At 41.0% G+C, this 21,784-nt stretch overlaps 2 protein-coding genes across 3 annotated transcripts; one reads left to right on the forward strand and one right to left on the reverse strand.

Moving 5' to 3' along the window:
• Window positions 1–13,563: 13,563 nt before the first annotated feature.
• Window positions 13,564–16,055, reverse strand: LOC122641657 (pentatricopeptide repeat-containing protein At4g32430, mitochondrial). Its single transcript, XM_043834944.1, has one exon. The coding sequence runs from the start codon at window positions 15,956–15,958 to the stop codon at window positions 13,646–13,648; it is 2,313 nt and encodes a 770-aa protein (XP_043690879.1). The 5' UTR covers window positions 15,959–16,055; the 3' UTR covers window positions 13,564–13,645.
• A 3,891-nt stretch (window positions 16,056–19,946) lies between these two features.
• On the forward strand, window positions 19,947–20,756 carry LOC122642682 (protein GAST1). Of its 2 annotated transcripts, XM_043836233.1 has the most exons (5): window positions 19,947–20,070; window positions 20,185–20,241; window positions 20,331–20,364; window positions 20,459–20,647; window positions 20,686–20,719. In XM_043836233.1, exons 1-4 carry the CDS (start codon window positions 20,002–20,004, stop codon window positions 20,638–20,640), a joined length of 342 nt encoding a protein of 113 aa, XP_043692168.1. In that variant the 5' UTR covers window positions 19,947–20,001; the 3' UTR covers window positions 20,641–20,647; window positions 20,686–20,719. The 2 variants fall into 2 exon arrangements, with proteins under 2 accessions (XP_043692168.1, XP_043692167.1); XM_043836232.1 differs by having other exon boundaries at window positions 20,459–20,756.
• Window positions 20,757–21,784: the final 1,028 nt, after the last annotated feature.

Genomic DNA, 21,784 nt, shown 5'->3' on the forward strand with positions numbered 1-21,784 from the left:
CCCTTATCTGAGGTCTAGAGCATCCAACCACCTTTGGAGCCCCTTGGACCCCTATCCACTTCCATTCCCAACTCTTCTATTATTGAGCCCCCCACATTAGAGTTGAAGGCATTGCCCTCCAACCTCAAGTATGCCTTCTTAGGACATGATCATACTCTTCCTGTTATTATTGCTTCTGATTTGAGTTCTATTTAGGAAGAAGAGTTGATTAAGCTTCTAAAGGACCATAAGTTGGACCATGTCTGACATCAAAGGTATTAGCCCCTCCATTGTTCAACATCATATACATCTGATGGAGAGTTCCAAACCTTCTAAGGAACCCCAAAGGAGGGCTAATCCTGTGATGAAAGAGGCAATCAAGAAAGAGATCCTAAAATACTTGGATCATGGCATCATTTATCCTATTTCTGATTGCCAATGGGTGAGTCCTATGCAGGTTATGCCTAAGAAAGGAGGAGTCACTGTAGTTAAGAATGCCAATAATGAGTTGATTCCAACCTGTATCCAAACGGGATGGAGAGGGTACATTGACTATAGGAAATTGAATGCGACAACTTGGAAGGACCACTTCCCCTTGTCTTTTATTGTTCAGATGTTAGAGAGACTAGCTTGCCATGAATATTATTGTTTTCTTGATAGTTATGCAGGCTATAACCAAATTCCTATTGCTCTAGAGGACCAACACAAGACCACTTTCACATGCCCTTATGGAACCTTTGTTTATCGGCGTATGCCTTTTGGGCTTTGCAATGCCCCTGCTACATTCCAAAGGTGCATGATGAGTATCTTTTCTGATATAGTAGAGCACTTTCTAGAGGTGTTTATGGATGATTTTTCTATTCACGGCTCTACTTTTTCTAATTCCTTGCATCATCTCTCTTTGGTTCTTAAAAGATGCATAGAAAAGAACTTGGTCCTGAATTGGGAGAAGTGCCACTTTATGGTAAAGCAAGGTATAGTTCTTGATCACATTGTGTCCAAAGAAGGGATCAAGGTTGATAGATCTAAGGTGGACCTTATTACCAATTTACAACCACCCAAGAGTGTGAAGGACATTAGATCTTTTCTTGGCCATGCAGGTTTTTACAGGAAATTCATCAAGGACTTTAGCCAGATAGCTAGACCTCTCACTTCTCTTTTGGCAAAGGACTACCCATTTGATTTATCTTCTGAGTGTCATGATAGTTTTGAGCAGTTGAAAAGAGCTTTGACCTCATCCCCCATTATTCAAGCTCCAACTTGGACAGTTTCATTTGAGCTTATGTGTGATGCCTCTAATTTTGCTATAGGGACTGTTCTTGGGCAAAGAATCAACAAATTGCCCCATGTGATTTATTATGCAAGTAGGACTCTTACTGATGCACAGCTTAATTATACCACCATTGAGAAAGAATTTTTAACTGTTGTGTTTGCTTTAGAGAAGTTTAGGCCCTACTTGGTTGGATCACATGTGATTGTTTATACTGACCATGTAGCTATCAAATATCTTATGCAAAAGAAAGATGCCAAGGCTCGCCTCATTAGGTGGGTCCTTTTGTTACAAGAATTTGATCTTGAAATTAGGGATAAGAAAGGGTGTAAAAATTTGGTTGCAGACCTTCTATCCCGGCTGCCTAATTCCTTGACTGTTGATTCTCCAGTCAACGAGAATTTTTCTGATGAGTATCTGATGGCAGTGTCTAGTGAACCTTGGTTTGCTGACATTGTTAATTATCTGGTTACGGGTGTGACACCTGCACATTGGTCCACCTAAAATAAGAATCGTTTCTTTTCACAAGTTAAGTATTTCTTTTGGGATGATCCTTATCTTTTTAAGACCTGCCCGGATCAAGTAATCCGGAGATGTGTCCCTAATCATGAGCAATAATCTATCTTATCTTTTTGCCATGATCAGGCTCATGGAGGCCATTTTGGGCCTAATAAGAGTGTGGCCAAAGTTTTATAGTGTGGATTTTATTGGCCTAGTGTGTTTAAAGACGCTTTTACTTATTGCAGGGCATGTTCTTCATGCCAATCCTTAGGGCGTCTTACTAAGAGAAATATGATGCCCCTCAACCCAATTCTAGTGGTTGAGGTGTTTGATGTATGGAGTATTGATTTCATGGGGCCTTTTCCTAACTCTTTTGGTAACCTGTACATATTACTTGCTGTAGACTATGTGTCCAAATGGATTGAGGCAGTTGCTTGTAAGACCAATGACCACAAGGTGGTTGTGAAATTTCTGAAGGAGAACATCTTCTTCCGTTTTGGTACTCTCCGGGCTATCATTAGTGATCGGGGCAAGTATTTTTGTAATCGGCCTTTTGAGGCCCTCATAAAAAAGTATGGTGTCGTCCATAAGTTGGTCACACCCTACCATCCCAGACCAGTGGCCAGGCTGAGATTTCAAATCGACAGATCAAGCAAATTCTTGAGAAAACCATCAACCCGAACCGCAAGGATTGGTCTAACCAGTTGGTAGATGCGTTGTGGGCCTATAAGACAGCCTTCAAGACTGATCTTGGTCAATCTCTGTACCATCTAATGTATGGAAAGGCATGTCACTTACCTGTAGAGATTGAGCATAAGGTCTTTTGGGCTATCAAGAAGCTTAACTTTGACCTACCCACTGCAGGTGCCCATAGGAAACTCCAACTATCTGAGTTGGAAGAGCTTAGGAATGAGGCATATGAGAATGCCCGGATTTACAAGGAAAAAACCAAGGCTTTCCATGATAGGCACATTTTGAGAAAATCTTTTGAGGTAGGCCAGAAAGTTTTGTTGTACAATTCTCGTTTGCATATCTTTCTAGGTAAGCTACGTTCTAGATGGGATGACCCCTATATTATTCAAAAAGTTTATCCTCATGGGGCTGTTGAAGTCCTTAATCCAAGTGCAGGAGCTACTTTCAAGGCCAATGGCCAAAGATTGAAGCCGTACATAGAGATGCCTACTCCAGTTGAAGAAGAGGTCATGGATCTCCATAAGCCTCTTTACCTTGACCCCTGATATCCTGGTATGTATCCCCTCCCTTGTCCTTATTCTTTTTTTTCTGCATGCATTGAGGGCACTGCATGAATTAATTGTGGGGGGTGTGTTGGACTTTAATTGTGAATTTTGTGAATTTTGATTGTGGCAATAGTTTTTAGTTATGTGCATAGGTCTCTTCGATTTGCAAAGCAAAAGTAAGAGGGAATTAGGTGCCCTCCTAGCATGCGAAATAATAAAAAAATCCCTTTTCAAGGATGGTAGTTGGTTTGTATTCGGTGATGGGGATTGAGTTTGAAAATATGAGTGCTACTTCATGTGATGGTTAGATTCCTCTATGTGTTTATGGACCCCTTTGATCTTTTGGCTAGTAGTTGAAACCAATTTGTTTGTGGCAAGGTATGAAAGTGACAGTGAATGAAAAAAAAAAAAAAAAAGAGAGAGAGAAATAGTAAGAAAAGTGGAATTCCTTGGGACTAGACAGGGTACTGTGCCTCATGAAGCAGGGTGACTTGATCGAAATTCCTTGGAAGAAAACTCAAAAAAAAAAAAAAAAACTCTTGCATCAATGTCTCAATGTCTTATGGATACATGCAAAAAGCAAAGCTACCAAGTATTTGGGTGTCTGGTGTATGCTCCACTATGTCATTCAAAGAACAGTAGTAGAGTAGAAAAAGAGTTTGTTGTTGAGAAAGAAAAAAAAAAAAACTTTTACCTTAATGCTTAGAAAAGAAAGTATGGTAAAAAATACTCAATGCCTAAGTCTTTGGTTCCATCAGTGCTATGAGTGGTTTACTTGAAAGTGAGTAATGTTTAGAAAATATGAGGAGATCCCTTAACCTTGATGCATGCTTGTTACTTGAATTGATGTGGGGTGATAAAATTCAAGTGTGGGGAAACCTTTGGCTCCTTAATCTTTAGTTGAGTATTTCTTTGAGATTGTGTGCCCTATCTTACTTATGCCATAAGAAAAATTTACATCATTCTTTTTTATTTATTGAATTTTGGGTGTATATTCATTACAAACACCCACGAGACACAACTCGTCCACTAGGGGTAACCTAGGGGTTGAAAGGTTTGTTGCACATGCTAAGTGCAGCCGTGATTCCTACGAAAGTGAGTTAGGATTTTTTTTTGCATTCTAGGTTAGTTTATCTTTTGCTTTACTTGAGGACAAGTAACGTTCAAGTGTGGGGAAATCTGATGAGCACATTTATGTGTGAAATCTTAGAGCATAAAACATACATTTTATCACATTGGACAGAGTTACTCGGTGCTTTCTTGTGCTTTTCAGGGTTTAGGTGAATTATTATGAAAATAGAGGAGATGATGCTAAGGAGATGTTTTTAATCTTTTTTGGGGTGTTAATAGTATGGATGCATAGCCCATCGAGTCAGCTTCGCAACGGTTCAAACGACACTTGATTCCGAGTTGAAACGAAGAAGTTATGGCCGTTTTCGTAACGATGCGCGAAAATGGTGTATAGGGGTTTATTTATAATTATTGACAATCGGACGGGGACAAAGTGAAGAGGAAGTTCGGATTCCAGGGGCCTTAACACAATTATCAAAAGTTACTTTACTGTACCCGAAAGATTCCATTTGGAAGGCTCTGGACAGTCCAACTTCAACTTGAGATATCTTGGGCTCCCCAACTCCGAATTGGACGAAATTTGGGTCTATTTTGGGTGATATTTCACAAGAAACACAATGGTGAGGCCTATATAAGCACCCCATGCTCCACGTTTTCTAAAGGACATAATGGGTATTTTATTATTCTTGAAGGAATCCTAGTCATCACCCTTACTCTCTCTCTTCTCGGACTTCTCAAGGGCACTTCTGAAATTCTACTTGGGATAGATTTATATTTTCTCATCTATGGAAGGTTGAAAAATCAAAGATGCTTTGATTTTATTGCTTGGAGAAGATATCTACAAAGAAAAGGAAGCACTTGTTAGAATTGGAAGTTTATTTTTCTAGAAATAGAAGGTCTATGTAAACAATCTTCTCTTCTTCTTCTTTCTTTTTTTTTTTTTCTTTTTTCTTAGGATTCAAGGCATTGTAAAAGAGGAAAGAGAAGAGAATATTCTCTTTTCTTAGGGAATATTTCTCCTACACTTCCATCTTCTCTCTTCTCCTCTCTTCCACCTATAAATACCCCCTACCTCTCTTGTAAAAATTGCTCATTCACTTAGTGAAATTTCTTCTCTTCTTCTCCTTCTAATTTGTGATTTTTGGCTTTTCTAAGTTCTAGTTTGCTTTTATGATTTTTAGTTAATGGTTATAATAGGTTTAGTTTATGCTTTGATTTCAATTTAAGTCTTCAATTGGGTTGTAATTTCTTAATTCTAGTTTAAGTTTTAAGCCTTCTAGTCTAAGTTCTTAAGTTGATGACAAGACTTGAAGATTTAGAAGAGGAGGCCATGATAAGTTTATGCAAGTATTCAAGCTTTTCAATTACATTCATGCAAGCACATCCAGGTTTTACTATCTAAACTCTCAATCTCATTCTCCATCTCCTCTATCTCTCTCTATCTTCTTCTTCTTCCCCCTCTATTTCTTTTATTTTAATCTTATATGGTTGTGGTTTATGGATACATTTTTATTCCCTTATTTCTTTTTATGTGGTTAGTATGCGTGGCTGCATTTTTATTTTTTTCAATTCGCTTTAGTTTGATAGGTTAGATGCTCATATGTTAGGATGCCGATTTAATCCCTTAATTTTGTTAGATGCTTATGAGTTAGGATGCATTGATTTTCATTAGTTTAATTAGTTTAATTTAACACTTTAATTTGGTTCACTTTGCATTACTTTTAAGTTAGTTAAATAGAGTGACGTATATCTCCTCGTGTTTGACCCGTAGCTACGATTGACCCATACGCTTGCGGTTTTATTTTAACTCAAACAGTATGGACCATAGATGGCTTAATAAATTGTGCCATTAGGGTTATTAGGACCCTAATGAACTTTAGGAACCATCCCTACAAGCCCTTAAAGCCATTGGTGGCCTTGGGGATCGATTTGGAGGAGATTCGGAGTTAAAAACTCGTTTCTGCTACGAATGAACTCAGCGATGGACTCACCATCGTGTCTCCGTCCGTGGATCTGTCCCTCTCAGGTGTGTCTCAGGATTCGAACGGATGCACAGATGGATTCACACAAGTGGATCCATTGATTAATCCGTCCGCAATTGACAGCTTGACTACTACTCAGTGTTTTGGCCATAACATTGTCTATACATATTGTATCAACACAATTCAAGTTGCATTGTAAAATAGATTCAAAGGGATATATTTCCTATGAAGGAACCGTGGATCCAATCCAAACAAAGGACCCTCAAAAGTAGGCCCAAACCTAGTTAATATATTTTAAAAGGAACTTTAGAACATGATTATAATCCTGTGATTTTGCCACGTCGTGGCTGCTTATGTAAGACTTGATAAATCTTATTGGGGGTTAATTACCACCTAAATTGCCCTCTATGTGTACTAATTAAATGATCTATTGTGGTGCCAAGGTCTACCCTTGATGCCCTCAAAACCCCCCTTACTGTCCTAAGGGACCTGTGACCTCAACCTAGAAATGAAAAAACCCTAAGGTGATTCCAAACCCTTGAATCCCCAAGACTAATGCCTAAGCTAGGCCATGGTAGCCTTGTTGGACCTTGAAGTGATCCTTTTGGAATCCTATGGTCCCAATACCTTTAATGGTGAAGATTGGAAGAGAGAGACTTAAGAATTTCTTGTTCAAGCCTGAACGGATCCAGGAATGGACCTAGGCTGTTGCAGCCTCCACTCCTTAGTCCATTCGTATTGTGTTTTGCTATACACAATAGTAACACTTGGGGACTCCTGATGGGATCCCTCCACACATATTCTAACACTTGCTCTCACACCTTCAGGCTGTCAAGCTTGTACAGGAGAGCATGTACCAAAGCAAACACTAATAGACACCCCGAACATTACACGAATCATTGGTGAGTGGGGGTTGGACTTTGATTGATCATTGAGTGATTCTATGTTTAAATTCTATGTTTTGTTACAATTAAGTTACTTGTCATACTTCATGCATAATGCATATTTGCATTATTTACCTATGATTATGTTCATGTGTATGTTAATTGATGGCTATATGTTGTGATTGTGTTAGAAATGGATGAAATGATAATGTGGTTGTTTAATGTCTCTTATCATGTATTATATTTGGCCTATCATGTGTCGTGTCATGCTGGTACCCGGGTGATAGATGGAATGAGACATTGATGCACCCGGAATACCTCTCGATATGATAGATTCATATACCAATTTGCATATTGGGTTTGTAATTGTGTTAAAAGGGACACGGGTGGTAGATGTGTGAGTTTCTACATCGTGATCACCTTATTGATAATCTAGCCCGGGGATCGAGGGTGTGTTCCAGTACCGTGGTTAGGATTATCGAAGGTTTCCTGGGAGACCGATGGTGTGTTTCAGGATCGGCAGGCTTCCACTGATGTAGTTAGGGGTATATCGTTGGGGATCAAGGGTAAGTTCCGGTACCAGAGATATGGCTCTACTATGTCGTAGATTATTGGAGTTGTATCGTTGTGGATCGAGGGTAAGTTTCAGTACCAGGGATACAATTTCATTACTCTACATAATATAGCATTCATGCATACATTACATCTCATCATCATCAACATCATTCATCATTATTCATATTACATATCATACTATTGTGTATGTTGTATGACTGTAAATCGGATCTGATGTGCAAGTCATCATTGGTGGTATGGGACGTCAAGGATGTTCGCTCAACAGGTTCGGCTTGCAGTCCCATATTTATTGTGTGTGTGTGGTTCAATTTTCTGCTCATTGGGCTAATGGAGCTCACCCCTCGGGGAACCCTTCTTTTTAGAATGTGTTGCAGGTAGTACTATATCAAGGTGCGATGGAGGACTTGGTCGATGCGGATGCTAAAGCTGGATTATGGATGTTGATACTTTAAATGTTTTCTTTATTTCATGCTGCATGTGTTACTACATTTTGATGTAATGTTCTCTTTTGTTTATATTTCAAATCATCATTTAATGTAGTAACTTTAAGATTAAGTATTTTACTCAAAGATAATCTTTGTGTATGTAATATCACTATAACTATTTTCCCTAAATGAGAATCAGCAGTATTTATTACAAGTCTTCCGCTATTCTGATATTAGTTTTGATTCTCGTTTGTGTGACTGTGAGGTAAGCCACTGCATCGAGATTCTGGTAGTGCTTAGAATGTTAGAAAGCATCCTAGTCATACCCCTTTTATAGTATTTTATCCCTTGCCGGGATGGGGGTGTGACACCCTTGATCATAATGTCCGCAATCTGATCTTTTGTGGAAATAAATCGGACCTGTAGATCCTTTTTGGCAACCTTATCACGCATAAAATGGAAATCAATCTCCACATGTTTGGCACGGGGCCCCGATGTTATCACACCATAACACGGGGGCGTGGATCGTGGACAATCCAAGCTCGCCAAACAAAGACTGGAGCCAGGTCAGCTCAGTACATGCATCAGCGAGAGCCTTATATTCTCATTCAATTGATGATCGGGCAATAGTCTTTTGTTTCTTTGATGCCCAAGAGATCAAGTTTTGGCCCATATAAATTGCATATCAACCGGTAAATTTTCGATCGTCACCATCATCGGCCTAAATGGCATCAGTAAACGTCGAAAGATCCTGAGAAGATGATTTGGTGATGTGAAGTCCATATTTAATTGTGTATTTAAGATAGCGTAGAATTTGCTTTACCCTGGACCAATGATCTTCAGTTGGACTATGCATAAACTGGCAGGCCCGGTTCAGGGAGAAGGCCACATTGGGGTGAGTGAGGGTGATGTACTAAAGCGCACCAACTATAGACCTATACTGAGTTGGATCTGAGAAGGCAACACCCCCTACAGAGGAGGCTTTGAAGGTGGTGGCCATTGGTGTAAAAACCGGTTTGCAGTCAGCCATACCAGCCTGCTGTAGTAGATCTGTAATGTACTGGGATTGAGAGAGAGTAATCCCATCTGGCCTGTATGTAGCCTCAATACCCAGAAAAAAGCTCAAGCGACCAAGTTCCTTAATGGAAATCTCCGAGGCAAGCTGTTGGAGGAGAGTGGTGATATGTGTGGGCTGGTTCCCTATAACCAGAATGTCATCTACATAGACAAGAACATAACTTGTCGTGGGGCCCTATTTGTCGATAAATAAAGATGGATTAGTTTGAGAAAGACGATTGAACCAAGCCCGAGGGGCCTGTTTAAGCCCATATAAAGATTTATGTAATTTGCAAACATGGGTGGGCCTACTGGAATCTTCAAACCCCTGAGGCTGGGCCATGTAGACTTCTTCATTGAGAATGCCATGTAAGAAGGCATTTTGGACGTCAAGCTGGCGAACAACCCAACCATTTGATGTGGCCATAGTGAGGACAGTGCGAATTGTTGTGGGCTTGATTATTGGGCTAAAGGTTTCATCATAATCAAGGCCTTGCTACTAATGAAACCCTTTAGCAACAAGGCGGGCCTTATAACGCTCGATCGTGCCATTTGCTTTCCTTTTAATCCTGTACACCCATTTACAACCAACCAAATTTACATTAGAAGGAGGTGGTACTAAAGACCAAGTGCCATTCCGTAGTAGGGCCGTAAACTCATCAGACATGGCCAATCTCCACTCAGGGTCCTTGGCAGCCTGAGTATAACAGGTGAGTTTAGTAGGGTGGGGTGGTGGGAGGATGGGGGGAGTGATAAGGGTATGCAAGGTAGTGGAGGGATCATTGTAGAGGTCACTAAGAAGGCGGGTACGAAGTAGAGGGGTGGTTTGAGGGGTCAAGGATGGTGTGGGGGACGGACTAGGTGAGGGAGATATGGAGTCCATATTAGAGTGGGGGGTTGGAGGGGTAGGGGGTGACGGTGGTGTGGTGGGAGGTGGCGTGGTAGTGGGAGATGGTGGGTCAAGGAAAATGGTGAGGGGTAGGGAAACCCAAGTAGGAGGAGAAAGTGGGGAGGGGGTGAAGGGTTGGGTGCTTCCTGAAAGGGAAAGCGTAGCTCATCAAACCTAACGTGGCAAGCGATATAAATTCGCCTAGATTCAAGATGCATGCAACGGTAACCATGGTGATGATAACTATACCCAAGGAAGACACAAGGAGCAGACCTTGGATCCATTTTATGACTATTGTAGGGTCGAAGAAAGGAAAAATAGAGATACCCAAAAACTTTAAGAAAGTTGTAATCAGGTGCGTGATTGGTGAGGAGCTGATATGGGGAGATATTCCCAATGATGGGAGAGGGCATCCGATTGATCAGATACACTGCCGTTTCAAAGGCATAATCACAATAAGCCTGTGGGATAGAGGTTTGGGCCAATAGAGTGATCCCAGTTTTAGCAATGTGGCGATTGCGCCTTTCGACAGTGCCCTGTTGCTCATGAGTATGGGGGCATGATATACAATGGTGGATGCCAAGATTGGCAAAATAGGAGGTAAGGGAGCAGTACTCCCCTCCCCAATCAGTTTGGATATTTTTAATTTGCCTAGAAAATTGGCGTTCAACAAGAGTTTGGAATTGCTTGAAAATATTAAAAGCATCAGATTTAGCCTTAAGGGGATAAAACCAAACAAACTTTGTAAAATCGTCCACAAAAATAATAAAGTAACGATGTCCAAGAGAGGAAATAGTAGGGGCTGGTCCCCAAATGTCACTAAAAATTAAATCAAGAGAAAAAATGTTACAACTATCAGTTTTGTGAAGAGTTAAACGGCAGGACTTTTCAATCTGGCAGGCAGAGAACAAATGAGAAGATGAAGGAAGCTTGATATCACGGAGCATAAGCCGAAGAGAACAATCAAGAGGATGACCAAGCCTTTGATGCCAACGATCATAAGATGAAAGGTGTGCAAGATGAGCTGATGGAGAAGATGGCAGGATCGATGGCAAATAGTAGAGACCATTGTGACCAGGCCCCGTAAGCAAGATTTGATTGGACGTCGGATCCTTCACATTGAAATGAGAAGCATGGAATTCAAAAGACACATTATTGTCAGAAGCAAATTTATGAACAGAAAGCAATGAAGTAGTAAAAGACGGAACATGTAAAATATTAGAAAGAACTAAAGAACGAGATTTGAATGGAAGAGAAGAAGACCTACATGTGAGATAGAGACATAATTACCATCACCAACCATGAGACTATTCTTACCATTTTATGGTGCATAAGATGACAGAGACTGTAAATCAGGCGTTGCATGATATGTTGCTCCAGTATCGGGAATCCAATGGGTAAGGCCGGATGGGAAGGTTGATGGGGTGGGTGGCGGTGGGGGTTATGGGTAATGGGGCTGGGTTGGTGGGTAATGGTATTAGGTGGGTGGTGTGGGCAGCAATGGGGGGTGGGGCGTGGTTAGATAGGCAGAAGGTTGTGCATATGAGGGATTGGGAGAGGGCAAAATAGGTTGGGTGGGTTGGCCTAGTTGCTTGTTCCGATAGAAGCATGTCAGGGCTTGATGATTGGTCCTACCACAAATCGTGCAAGGACTGTGGGCATAGGCATTGGAGCACCCAAACCCACTAGGTCCATTTGGAGCACCACGGCCTCCCCTACCACGACCACGGCCAGTGGGAGAGCCACCACCATAAGATTGGGAGGGGACCACGAGAAGTGTGAGCAAGGTTGGCAGTTGCATTAGCAGCAGGATCCAGCACTACTTGACGGGATGCAATGAGATATTCACGGCTGAGGAGCAGACCATGAAGTTCAGTATAAGAGATTGGTTCCCTGCGATCCATGACTGTGGAGACCACAGATTCAAATTCTGGTCGTAGTGCACGAAAAATATGGATGTTCAAATCCTCCATGGGGAGGGGTTTGCCAGCAGCACTGAGCTCATAAGAAAGGGCCTTGGCCCGATGGAGAAACTGAGTGACGTTCTCCTCGGGTTTTTGAACAAGGTTCTGGAGGGCGACATTAATGGAAATAATACGGGTTGTAGAGGCGGAACTGAAGGCTGCATGAAGAGCATCCCATATTTCTTTACTTGTCTCACGCCCCACGGCGAGAGGCATTGCCTCGTCAGAGAGAGATGAAATGATAATACTCATGATTGAGGCATCCTTTTCGTGCCAAGCATCAACTTTTGATTCATCGGTGGGGCATGGATTGGAGCCAACAACATAACCATAGAGTCGTTGGCCTTTGAAGTAAGGGATGATTTGAGTCCTCCAATAAACATAATTTTTAGAGGTTAATTTGTGAGAAAGAATCTGATTGAGAGTGGGACTATGAGATGGAGAGGAGGGAGGAGAGGCCATTGCCAAAAAAATTCGGTGGAGAAGGGAGGTGGGATCATTTCTTGCTCTTTGGGGCTAAATATTGAGATATGAAATAATACTATTGCCTTAAGCTTTGAGAGATTACAAGATTGTGTATATATAGGTGAAGGTGAGAGGAATCCACAAGTTGGAAACTCAATCACCATTACCATATAGAGAGAGATATGATTGAGAGAATATAGAGATTGAGAAAGATTATAGAGATCACAAGGCTTTCATACAATAATGGCAAGGTAAATAATGGAAAGGTAGGATTGCATGGGATTGCATGCAATAATGGAAAGAACTAAGATGGAAGGCTGTTATGACTGATACAAAGCCTAACAATTAGGTCGTTTTGTGAACACGAAGCCGACCCGTAAGGGTCGGTCTTGCTTAGCCCTAGGGGTGACCCTCATGGGGTCAACTTGATTTGTTGGTTTTTTGTACTTGGTGTTTTGGATGATTGCTTGATCCGTTTTGTGAGCTTTGCTTCTGTTGATCCTGGAAACCATGTTGACGGCCGACCTGTTGGGTCGGCTCGCATTGCTCCCTTCCTGGTCTGGGATCGTCTTGCCGCGTCATGATCTTCACAATCATGTGTTCTGACCCGACCCTTGAGGTCTAGTTGGTGGCTCCGCATTCTCGGATTGTTCGGGTCGGTCCGGATAGTGTGTTCGGGCAGGGGGTGAGGTCGTCATTTCCGATCCCCTATGAGAGGAACCTACGAACCTGACTGGGCAGGGAACCTGAGAGGAGTTAAGTCCGTGAGTAATATTTTGGTTCATCACCCCTGATCGTCTTAGATGAGTTAGGCGGGGGCATATTATATTATTAAAAGAGAAGTTGAATGAATGCATGGAGTTGGGATTGAGGTTGAACTTGCAAAGTTAGTGATGAATATGCAAAGGGTTGATGCTTCAAAAGTCGAAACTATGCTAGTATATGACAGTCAAAAGTCGAAGCATATATCATCAAACAACAATCAGCCCTGTGATCTTATGCTATGTGTAATAAGAGCTAATTTTTTCGATTCCTAAAGTGAAAATTTAGAACAAAGGTGGGTGACAAGGATAGAGTTGGCAAGAAACCATCCAAGGGGTATCCCCTGATGGTCTCCTATATTTTGGATCCTCTCTCGATTTTGGATTTTGCTGCATCAGCCGTCGAGGTGCTGCACGACCTAATTTACAAACTTCAAAGTCCACAGCGTTTAAATATATATAGAGCCACTCGATTAATCAGGACGTACTACTCAAATCTCAGTGAACAAAACTGGAAAGAATGTAAAGAATGATTATGCCAAAATAGGATACAGTTTGAGGGGGCTATCTATGATTCTCCCTTCTTATATCACAAGTGATATTTCAGATTCTTTCTCACTCTCCCAAAACCTCATTTCCAAATCTATACGTCCTGCCATCTTACATATTTCCTCAACTTGTGGATGAGACTTATCATTTGAGGAGAAACCATGCATACACATGGAACCATCACCCACATCCACCCAACTAAACCCAACTTCCTTCTTCACTCCTCTCTTTCTCATACCTTTTCTTATCTTTGCCACCGTGTCCCATTCCCCCTTCTCAGCATACAAGTTGCAGATCAACACGTATGGACCAGACTCCATAGGTTCCATCTCCATCAAAGCCTCTGCCGCCCTCTTAGCCATCTCTACATTCCCATGTATCCTGCAAGCCCCAAGCAAGCTCTGCCACACAGATAACCCTGGCCTTGTTGCCATTTGATTAACAAACTCCTCTGCCTCCTCCAGCCGCCCTGCCCTCCCCAACATATCCACCACACATGAATAATGCTCAGGGGATGGCTCTATAGAATGGTCATTGATCATTGACTGAAATACCCGGGAACCTGTTTCAACCATTCCACTGCGACTGCACGCTGTTAGTACAGCAAGGAAAGTGATTGAGTCTGGAGGTACCCTTTCCCTCTCCATCTCCTCAAACAAACTCATCACTGATTTATAATCGCCATGACGAGCATGGGCTGAGATGATGGCAGTCCAAGCAACTTTGCTCCTCTCTGGTGCTTCATTGAACACCCTCAGAGATTCGTCAATGTTCCCACGCTTTGCATACATGTCAAGGAGGGCACCAGACACGATCGGGTCTGTGTTCAACCCAAGCTTGATGATGCTTGAGTGGCATCGTTGCCCAAGCCTCAGCGACAATGGTTCAGCAGCTCCAATTGCACTTAAGACACTGCCAAAGGTGAACTGGTTTGGATGAGACTCCTGAATCGCCAAGAAGAATGCCTGCAAAGCCTCAAGACACATCCTATTTTGTGCATAACCAGAAATCAAAGCATTCCATGACATAATCTCTCTGTAACTCTGCTCATCAAACACCCTCTTGGACTCCTCCATGGATTCAAACTTAGAGTACATGGTGATGAAGCTGTTAGAAACATTCAATTCTGACAAAAAACCAGTTTTTATACAGAACCCATGAATCATTTTCCCTTCTTTCACCAAGGCATTCATTGATACAACATGTATTAAACCTATGAACGTGACATCATTTGGATAAACTTCGTCTCGTCTCATACTGTTAAAGAGTGAGAAAGCATCCTTTTCATTTATAGAAACAATAGTCGTCCAAGATACCACATTTCGTTGGATCATCCCCTCAAAGACTATTTTTGCGTCCTCCGGTAGCTCACATTTTGCATACATAGAAATCAGAACATTACAAACTGAAACATCAGTCCCATATCCAGTTCTTATAATCAAACCGTGTATTTGTCTTCCAAGCTCTAAGCTTCTTTCATGGCCGCAGGCCGAAACAACACTAGCAAACGAAACATGGTCGAGTTCCATCCCTTCTTTCACCATTTTAGTGAAGACACTTATCGCTTCTACTCCGTAGTTACCTTCCTGGGTATACCCCGAGAGTAAAGCATTCCAAGAAACCAAGTCTCTGTTAGGCATTTCATCAAACATTCTCTTAGCTTCGTCTAGATGGCCCCACCTCGAATACATAGTTATAAGTGCATTTCCTATGAAAATCTCGGAGCCAAACCCGGATTTTAAAATGTGGGAATGAAGTTGAGATCCCAGAAGGCACTCCTGAATGTCTGAACAAAAGGCAAGAACGGTGGTATAAGTCACAGCATCAAAGAAGACCCCATTTAGATGCATTTGAAGAGCAAATTTTATCGCATCTTGGCTTTGATGGAAACCGGAAAGGATAGTGTTCCAAGAAACAATGTCAGCATCATGTAAGTTCTCAAAGATTAAACATGCTTGATCAAATTTCCCAGATTTGCAGTACAGGTTCATTAGAGAATTCGAGACGGTGAGAAACGAATCCAGCCCAGAAGAAATCGCGAAGCCATGGATTTGGAAGCCGGCTTTAGCGTCCCTACGACAAGCCTTGAGAGCAATAGCTACGGTGACTTCATTAATGGTGCCATTGAGGCCCAATTGCAGCTGTTCTCTGAAGATTTTGAGAGCTTCAAGAGGACAGTTTCTGCTGAAACATGCAAGCATAGAATGGTTGTTAAAGCCAACGTTTGGATGGGGATTTCGGTCGGACAAGTGGTGTGCATTTTGATAAGAACGATGACTTTTCAAATTTGTTGACCGTTGCTTCGCTATTGTAAGGATGCTTTTGAAATCTCGTTGGCGGGTAAACATGAGAATGAGATGGGCCAATGATCGACCGAAGGTTGCATGAGAAGAAATCTGCAGATTGAAATAGAAAAGGGAGAGTTGTGTCCTGTACTCCTGTGCCCCTATTTTCAGGGGCGAGCGTGTAGATGGGCTTAGTAGAACGACCGAGCTAGCTAATTCTTTAGGCGCAATAGACCATCCAACTTGATGGTTTATTTTTAGGGGCAATTAATATCACTATCCTACACTTAGCCTTTATTTACTAAAACTATCCTACCCTAAACCTTTTTCCTATTACTACCCTGCTTTTAAATTTTTACATCTCCTTCTACCCTCATATTTTTAAATACTCAGATTGCCCTTCTTTTTGACCTTGTAACTTACTAATCTATTTAACCTACCATTCTTCTTCTATTTTCTTTACTAATTTTGTCATTAAATAGTAAAAAATTAAAGCACCCACCCGCTTCTTCTCTCTCCCATTTTTTACTCCATTCGTTTTTTTTCTTCCATTTTTTTGTTTAATTAATTTTTTATTCAATTTTTCATCCTCATCGTTCTTCTTCGAACAGATCATGGTTCTAAGTATCGGTATCGTATCGCCCATACCAATTTTGCTAGTCATAGATACCGATATAGTATCGGTAGCACGGTATGGACAAGGGGTTAAATGGTCAGAAAACTCATTTTTTAAGGACATTCATGGGTAATTTTGTCTGATATAGTCGATACCGTATCGGTAACGTATCGTTTTTGCAAGTTACCGATATCGTTTCGATACCGTGCACTAAAACCATGGAATAGATCGACTCTCTTCAAAGCACCCGACTTCTTCTCTCTCTTCCTCTTTTTATTCAATTTACCTTTTCGTGTTTTTTATTTTTTATTAGCCTACAACATGATTCTCGAATCGTCACTCTTCTTCTCCCTCTTCATACTCGCAGAAGCAGAAGGCAACTCTCCCTCTCCATTACAATTGATCTCTACAAGCATCTTCATCTCTCTTCAACGTCGCAGCCATAGGATAGAACGACACAAGATCAATCATCGGATTGTCTCTGCCTTCTTGTCAATAAAAAAATTAATTAAATTGAAAATTTGAAAAATAAAAAATAAAAAAAAACCGAATGGATTAAAAAACGGGAGATAGAAGAAGTGGGTGGGTGCTTTCAATTTTTACTATTTTAATGACAAAAATAGTCAAAAATAGAAGAAGAATGGTAGGTTAAATAGATTAGCAGATTACTAGGTGAAAAAGAAGGGCAATCTGGGTATTTAAAAACGTGAGGGTAGAAGGAGATGTAAAAGTTTAAAAGCAAAGTAGTATTAGAAAAGAAATTTAAGGTAAGGTAGTTTTAATAAATATAGGCTAAGTGTAGGGTAGTGATAGTAATTGCCCCCTGTATATATGGTGATTAAGACATAGTGTAGGAAATATATCATCCAAATCATACATGAAAGTGCATGAAACAAGGGGTTTAGATTACTTATCTGTCTTGTGACAAACCAAGGTTGATGTTAGCAACTCAAGCACCAAATATAATGTCATGAACCTGAAATTATGTTGAGAAACTTAAGGGGTTGAGTCATGCCAGTGGACATTGTCCTTAAGACTGTAGACGCCTCCTATGGTGCAAGTCGAGTTCATGCAAATTAGCCTCCAAGATAAACCAACATTTGATCCCTCCAGTAGTCATTGCACTTGCTTATTAACCGCGTCCTGTTGAGACACATTCGGATTTTTCTCAATCAATAATAGGAATGGAACATCTGGACCTCTCAAAACAATGAAAACTAGAAAGAGAAACTTGAGGGAAATTGATTACAAGAGAGTGTGTAACAACACTTGTAATACACTTACAAAGTGTCCATAAACATCCTCTATATATAGAGGTGAAAGACCCCTTGGAGACACCCTTCCCAAGGGATGTGTCCTTTCAAGAGACACAACGAAAAAATATCGATATCAGTCAAAACCGATCATTATTGAACATAACCGAAAACACATTGAGATATTTTGGAACTTCATTTTATAAAATACAACAAATAATACTCTAGAAAGAATATAGAAAAACCAATTAATTGAAGTAGAATTCCAGATTATTTATTGAATACTCATAAATGTGACACTTAAGACCATATGGACAATATATATCACGAGAACACTGGGAACCTAACTTATTATTTACCTGTCAAGCCTCTCTCTCTCTCTCTCTCTTTTTCTTTTTCCAAGATTAGCTTTGAACAGAGAGCAAGAAACAATAGCAGATGTTAACAAATGTTTTTATTAGAAGTTCACGGGACATACTGATGGAAAGGCATTCCTAACACTCCCCGACACCTTCTGTATGAAGACAAATTAAGGGATAAAGGAAGAGAACGATAAGTAACTCTGTCAGCTTCTTCATGCATGAAACCAGGGTTCACAAGACACACAAATAGAAGAAGCCTTCTTTTCTATTGGTGAGTATACAGAATATATAGAAATATATCTTATAGTTCAAGTACGTCCTTTCATTCCTTACCCACTTTTCTTTTTTCGTTTTTTTAATCTAAAAGAAGGAAGAAGAAGAAAAAGATAATTTGTCTGTGTTTGTCTGTTTAACGACAAAGCAAAAGGTCCCATGCAGGGTAAGAAGAGCATGTGATTACACATGTGAACGACATCCCCCCGTCGCCTTCATAGTTGAATTGCACATGGATGAGAGAAGACGAGTTTTGGGGAATCCAAGTCCCCTCTACTAATGCCCTCTAAATTTTTTGGTTTTAGTTTCCTAAATTTACTAAACTGACCTTTTCCTTCCGTGAAATAAAATACTTTTTCACTACTATGCCCTTACATTGCATGAAAATGACTAGTGCTTTTCTATATGGTACGGGTGTCAATTCTAGGTCCGCACTGGTTAGCCCGACCGAGTCGAATTGAGAGAAATCGAAACCAACCCGGGCCATTTCTTAAGCGTGCTGTGTTAGAGTGGGGACGAATACTATTCAATCGATCTCAGTGCGAGAGTCCTACACGCCAAGCATCTGACCAGTACCAACCCCCTAAGAGCCCAATTAAGCCCGACCATTGTTGATTTGCTATGTTTATAAATAAATATGTTGAATTTTTGGGTGTAAGAAGCAGGGAAAATTATCGTCTCCGTTTATCTATCCCTCCATTTCCTCCATTACGTCTAATAGGGGGGAGTGGATCCCACTCGGGCAATGTGTTCAGGAAGGGGGTAGGGTGGTCATTTTCGGACTCCCCATGAGATGTAATAGAGGAAATGAAGGGACAGATAAATGGAGACGATAAAGATCCAAGAAGCAGACACCTGTATCAGCTATGTCCAGATATGGAATCAATCTAAACCTTTATCATCAACGATCCCTTTGCATTAATCAATTTTTCAATTCATACACTATTAAGTTCTGGACTATTATCTTAGTAATACAGGCCTTTGAAATTGAAGCATTTAATTAATAGCTCTTTTAGAAATAAATGGCTCAGTAGCTAGTTTAAGGTCCATTTAGTCCAATTAAAGGCCGGTATCTGATTGATCGTTTATAAATGAGACCATGCCTAGTCCATGAGGACCAATTACTTAAATAGGTCAATCACTGTGCATAATGCTGTAGTTGGGGGGGGGGGGGGGACCGATTAAGCCCGACCAAAATGGCCGATTGACACACCTGGTTTGGATCATGGCAATCTGACCCGAGATCTGACCCATTGTATTCTCTCTCTCTCTCCCCTTGTGCTAGTCCTTCAACCAGGTAAGGGGTATGATCGTCATTCATGAGAGCCTCAAGGATATTTAGGTTACCTTATAGAAGCACTAGTCATTTTCATGGTTGGGATATAATGGGGCTCACACTATTAAAGATAGACAAAATATATGTGGTTTTTTTTGCCCTTAAATTTTAAACGTATGGAGGTCCAACGGCCTATAAATACCTTCTAACTTCCTCCCCAACTACTCATCCAACAACATAAACTTCTGCCTTTCCCCCCCCCCCCCTCCCCTCCCCTCCCCTCCCCTCCAGGTCTATCTTCTACCTCTCTTCTTCAAGCTCAAGCAATGGCAAACAAAATTAGCATTCTCTTGCCATGTCTGGTAATGATACTTGTTCTACTAGTAGAAATTAAGGTAAGCCCTCCAGTTGATCGATTGTTGGTTTTATTGACAGTACCTCCTTCATAGTCCTCCCTTCCTGCCTCTCTACCTGTAAGAATTTCATTATACTTGGCTAATTAATTCCAGGCAACTAAAACAGAGGTTCCAGCTGCAGAACCAGAACCAGCCAACAACTTTTACATGGTAATTAACTAACACAGTCATGATCACCCACTTAATTTTCTTCTCTTTAGTGTCCATTGCTAACCCCTTCTTGGTTTCTTGGATTGCAGCATGGGGTTACCCAAGGCAGCCTTCAACCCCAAGGTGAGTGACCCATTACATTACTATATCTGGCCGCCTTCTTTCTCTTGTGTGTGTGTGTGTGTGGCTGAGGTATGGTGCCATTGTTTGTGTTCAGAGTGCGCGCCGCGTTGCACTGCTAGATGCTCGGCAACAGCTTACAAGAAGCCATGCATGTTTTTCTGCCAGAAATGTTGTGCTAAGTGCTTGTGTGTGCCTCCTGGAACATATGGGAACAAGCAGTTCTGTCCTTGCTACAATAACTGGAAGACCAAGAGAGGAGGACCCAAATGCCCTTGATCAGGATTTCTAATCTTTCTCTCATTACTCTCTTCTTCAACTCTGTCTAATTGCTTCTATGTATTGTCTCTATCATTCATTTCCACCTCATGTGGTTTTAACAATTAAGAGACTGTAGTGGCTTCTCAGTACATTATATGTTACTATATATGGAATCGATTAATAAAGCTCAGATTTTGGTGAGATTTCGGAGTAAATTACATTTTTAAATCTGTTCTTGTTGGGAAAGCTTTAGCAGTATAAGATCAGCACTAAAGGTTACAACTAGGGGTGTAAGTTTGGCCCTGTTGAATTTTCAGGCCATGGGTCAGCGTTGGGCTGCACCAAGGTCGAGGCCTCGGGCTAAGCCCAGCCCGGTCTGGCCCTCTGTTAGGTTATTCTTTACAACAATTTATTGTTTATATTTTTCAATTCTTGTTTAGTATATAATCATCTATTGGTTTACCCCAAAAAAAGACTAATTATCTATTGAACGAAAAATATTTACAATTTTAAGATTGGACGAAGTTTTTTAACTCAAAAAAAAGTTTGATAGTCGACCGAGTATGAAACAAACCAATACCCAATCACATGTGTCTCATCTTTTTGATTCATAGGATGATGTAAATGAGAAAAAAAAAAAAAAAAAAATCAAGGTCATGAGGGTCGGGCCGGGTTGGGCTAGGCTAAGCTCAGCAGGGTGGGCCTTCTGGGTTGGGCTTTGGTTGAGCTAAGAGGACTCAGGGTTGGGCTAGGGTTTTAAAAAACCCGGCCCTATTTCACCCCTAGTTGCAACTCACCAAGAATGACCTTGTGTTCTTCAAGTTGGCCTAATTGTCAAAGAGATTATGCATTTAGCCTTGTATGTAATTTTCCTTTTGTTCCAAGGGGAGCGAATTGTGTAGTTAATACACTTGCCTGGAAGGCCCTATCGTTGGTGCCAATGACAGTTTGGCCTAATTCCACCTAATAGATGAAGTCATGGCTATTACGTGTCATCCAGCCCCTATTGCACCTCACTGACAGATGAGGGCATTGGAGAAGATTTAAATCCAGAAAGAGAAAGGGCACAAATATACCTTCTCCTAGCGGCTCAAAGAATCTTTTCCAATATGGTATACATGTTTTGCTCCCTTCTATCAAGTCTAAATTTTGCATTTTAATT

Source organism: Telopea speciosissima, chromosome 10 (assembly GCF_018873765.1).
Source record: "Telopea speciosissima isolate NSW1024214 ecotype Mountain lineage chromosome 10, Tspe_v1, whole genome shotgun sequence".
NCBI classification, from domain to species: domain Eukaryota; kingdom Viridiplantae; phylum Streptophyta; class Magnoliopsida; order Proteales; family Proteaceae; genus Telopea; species Telopea speciosissima.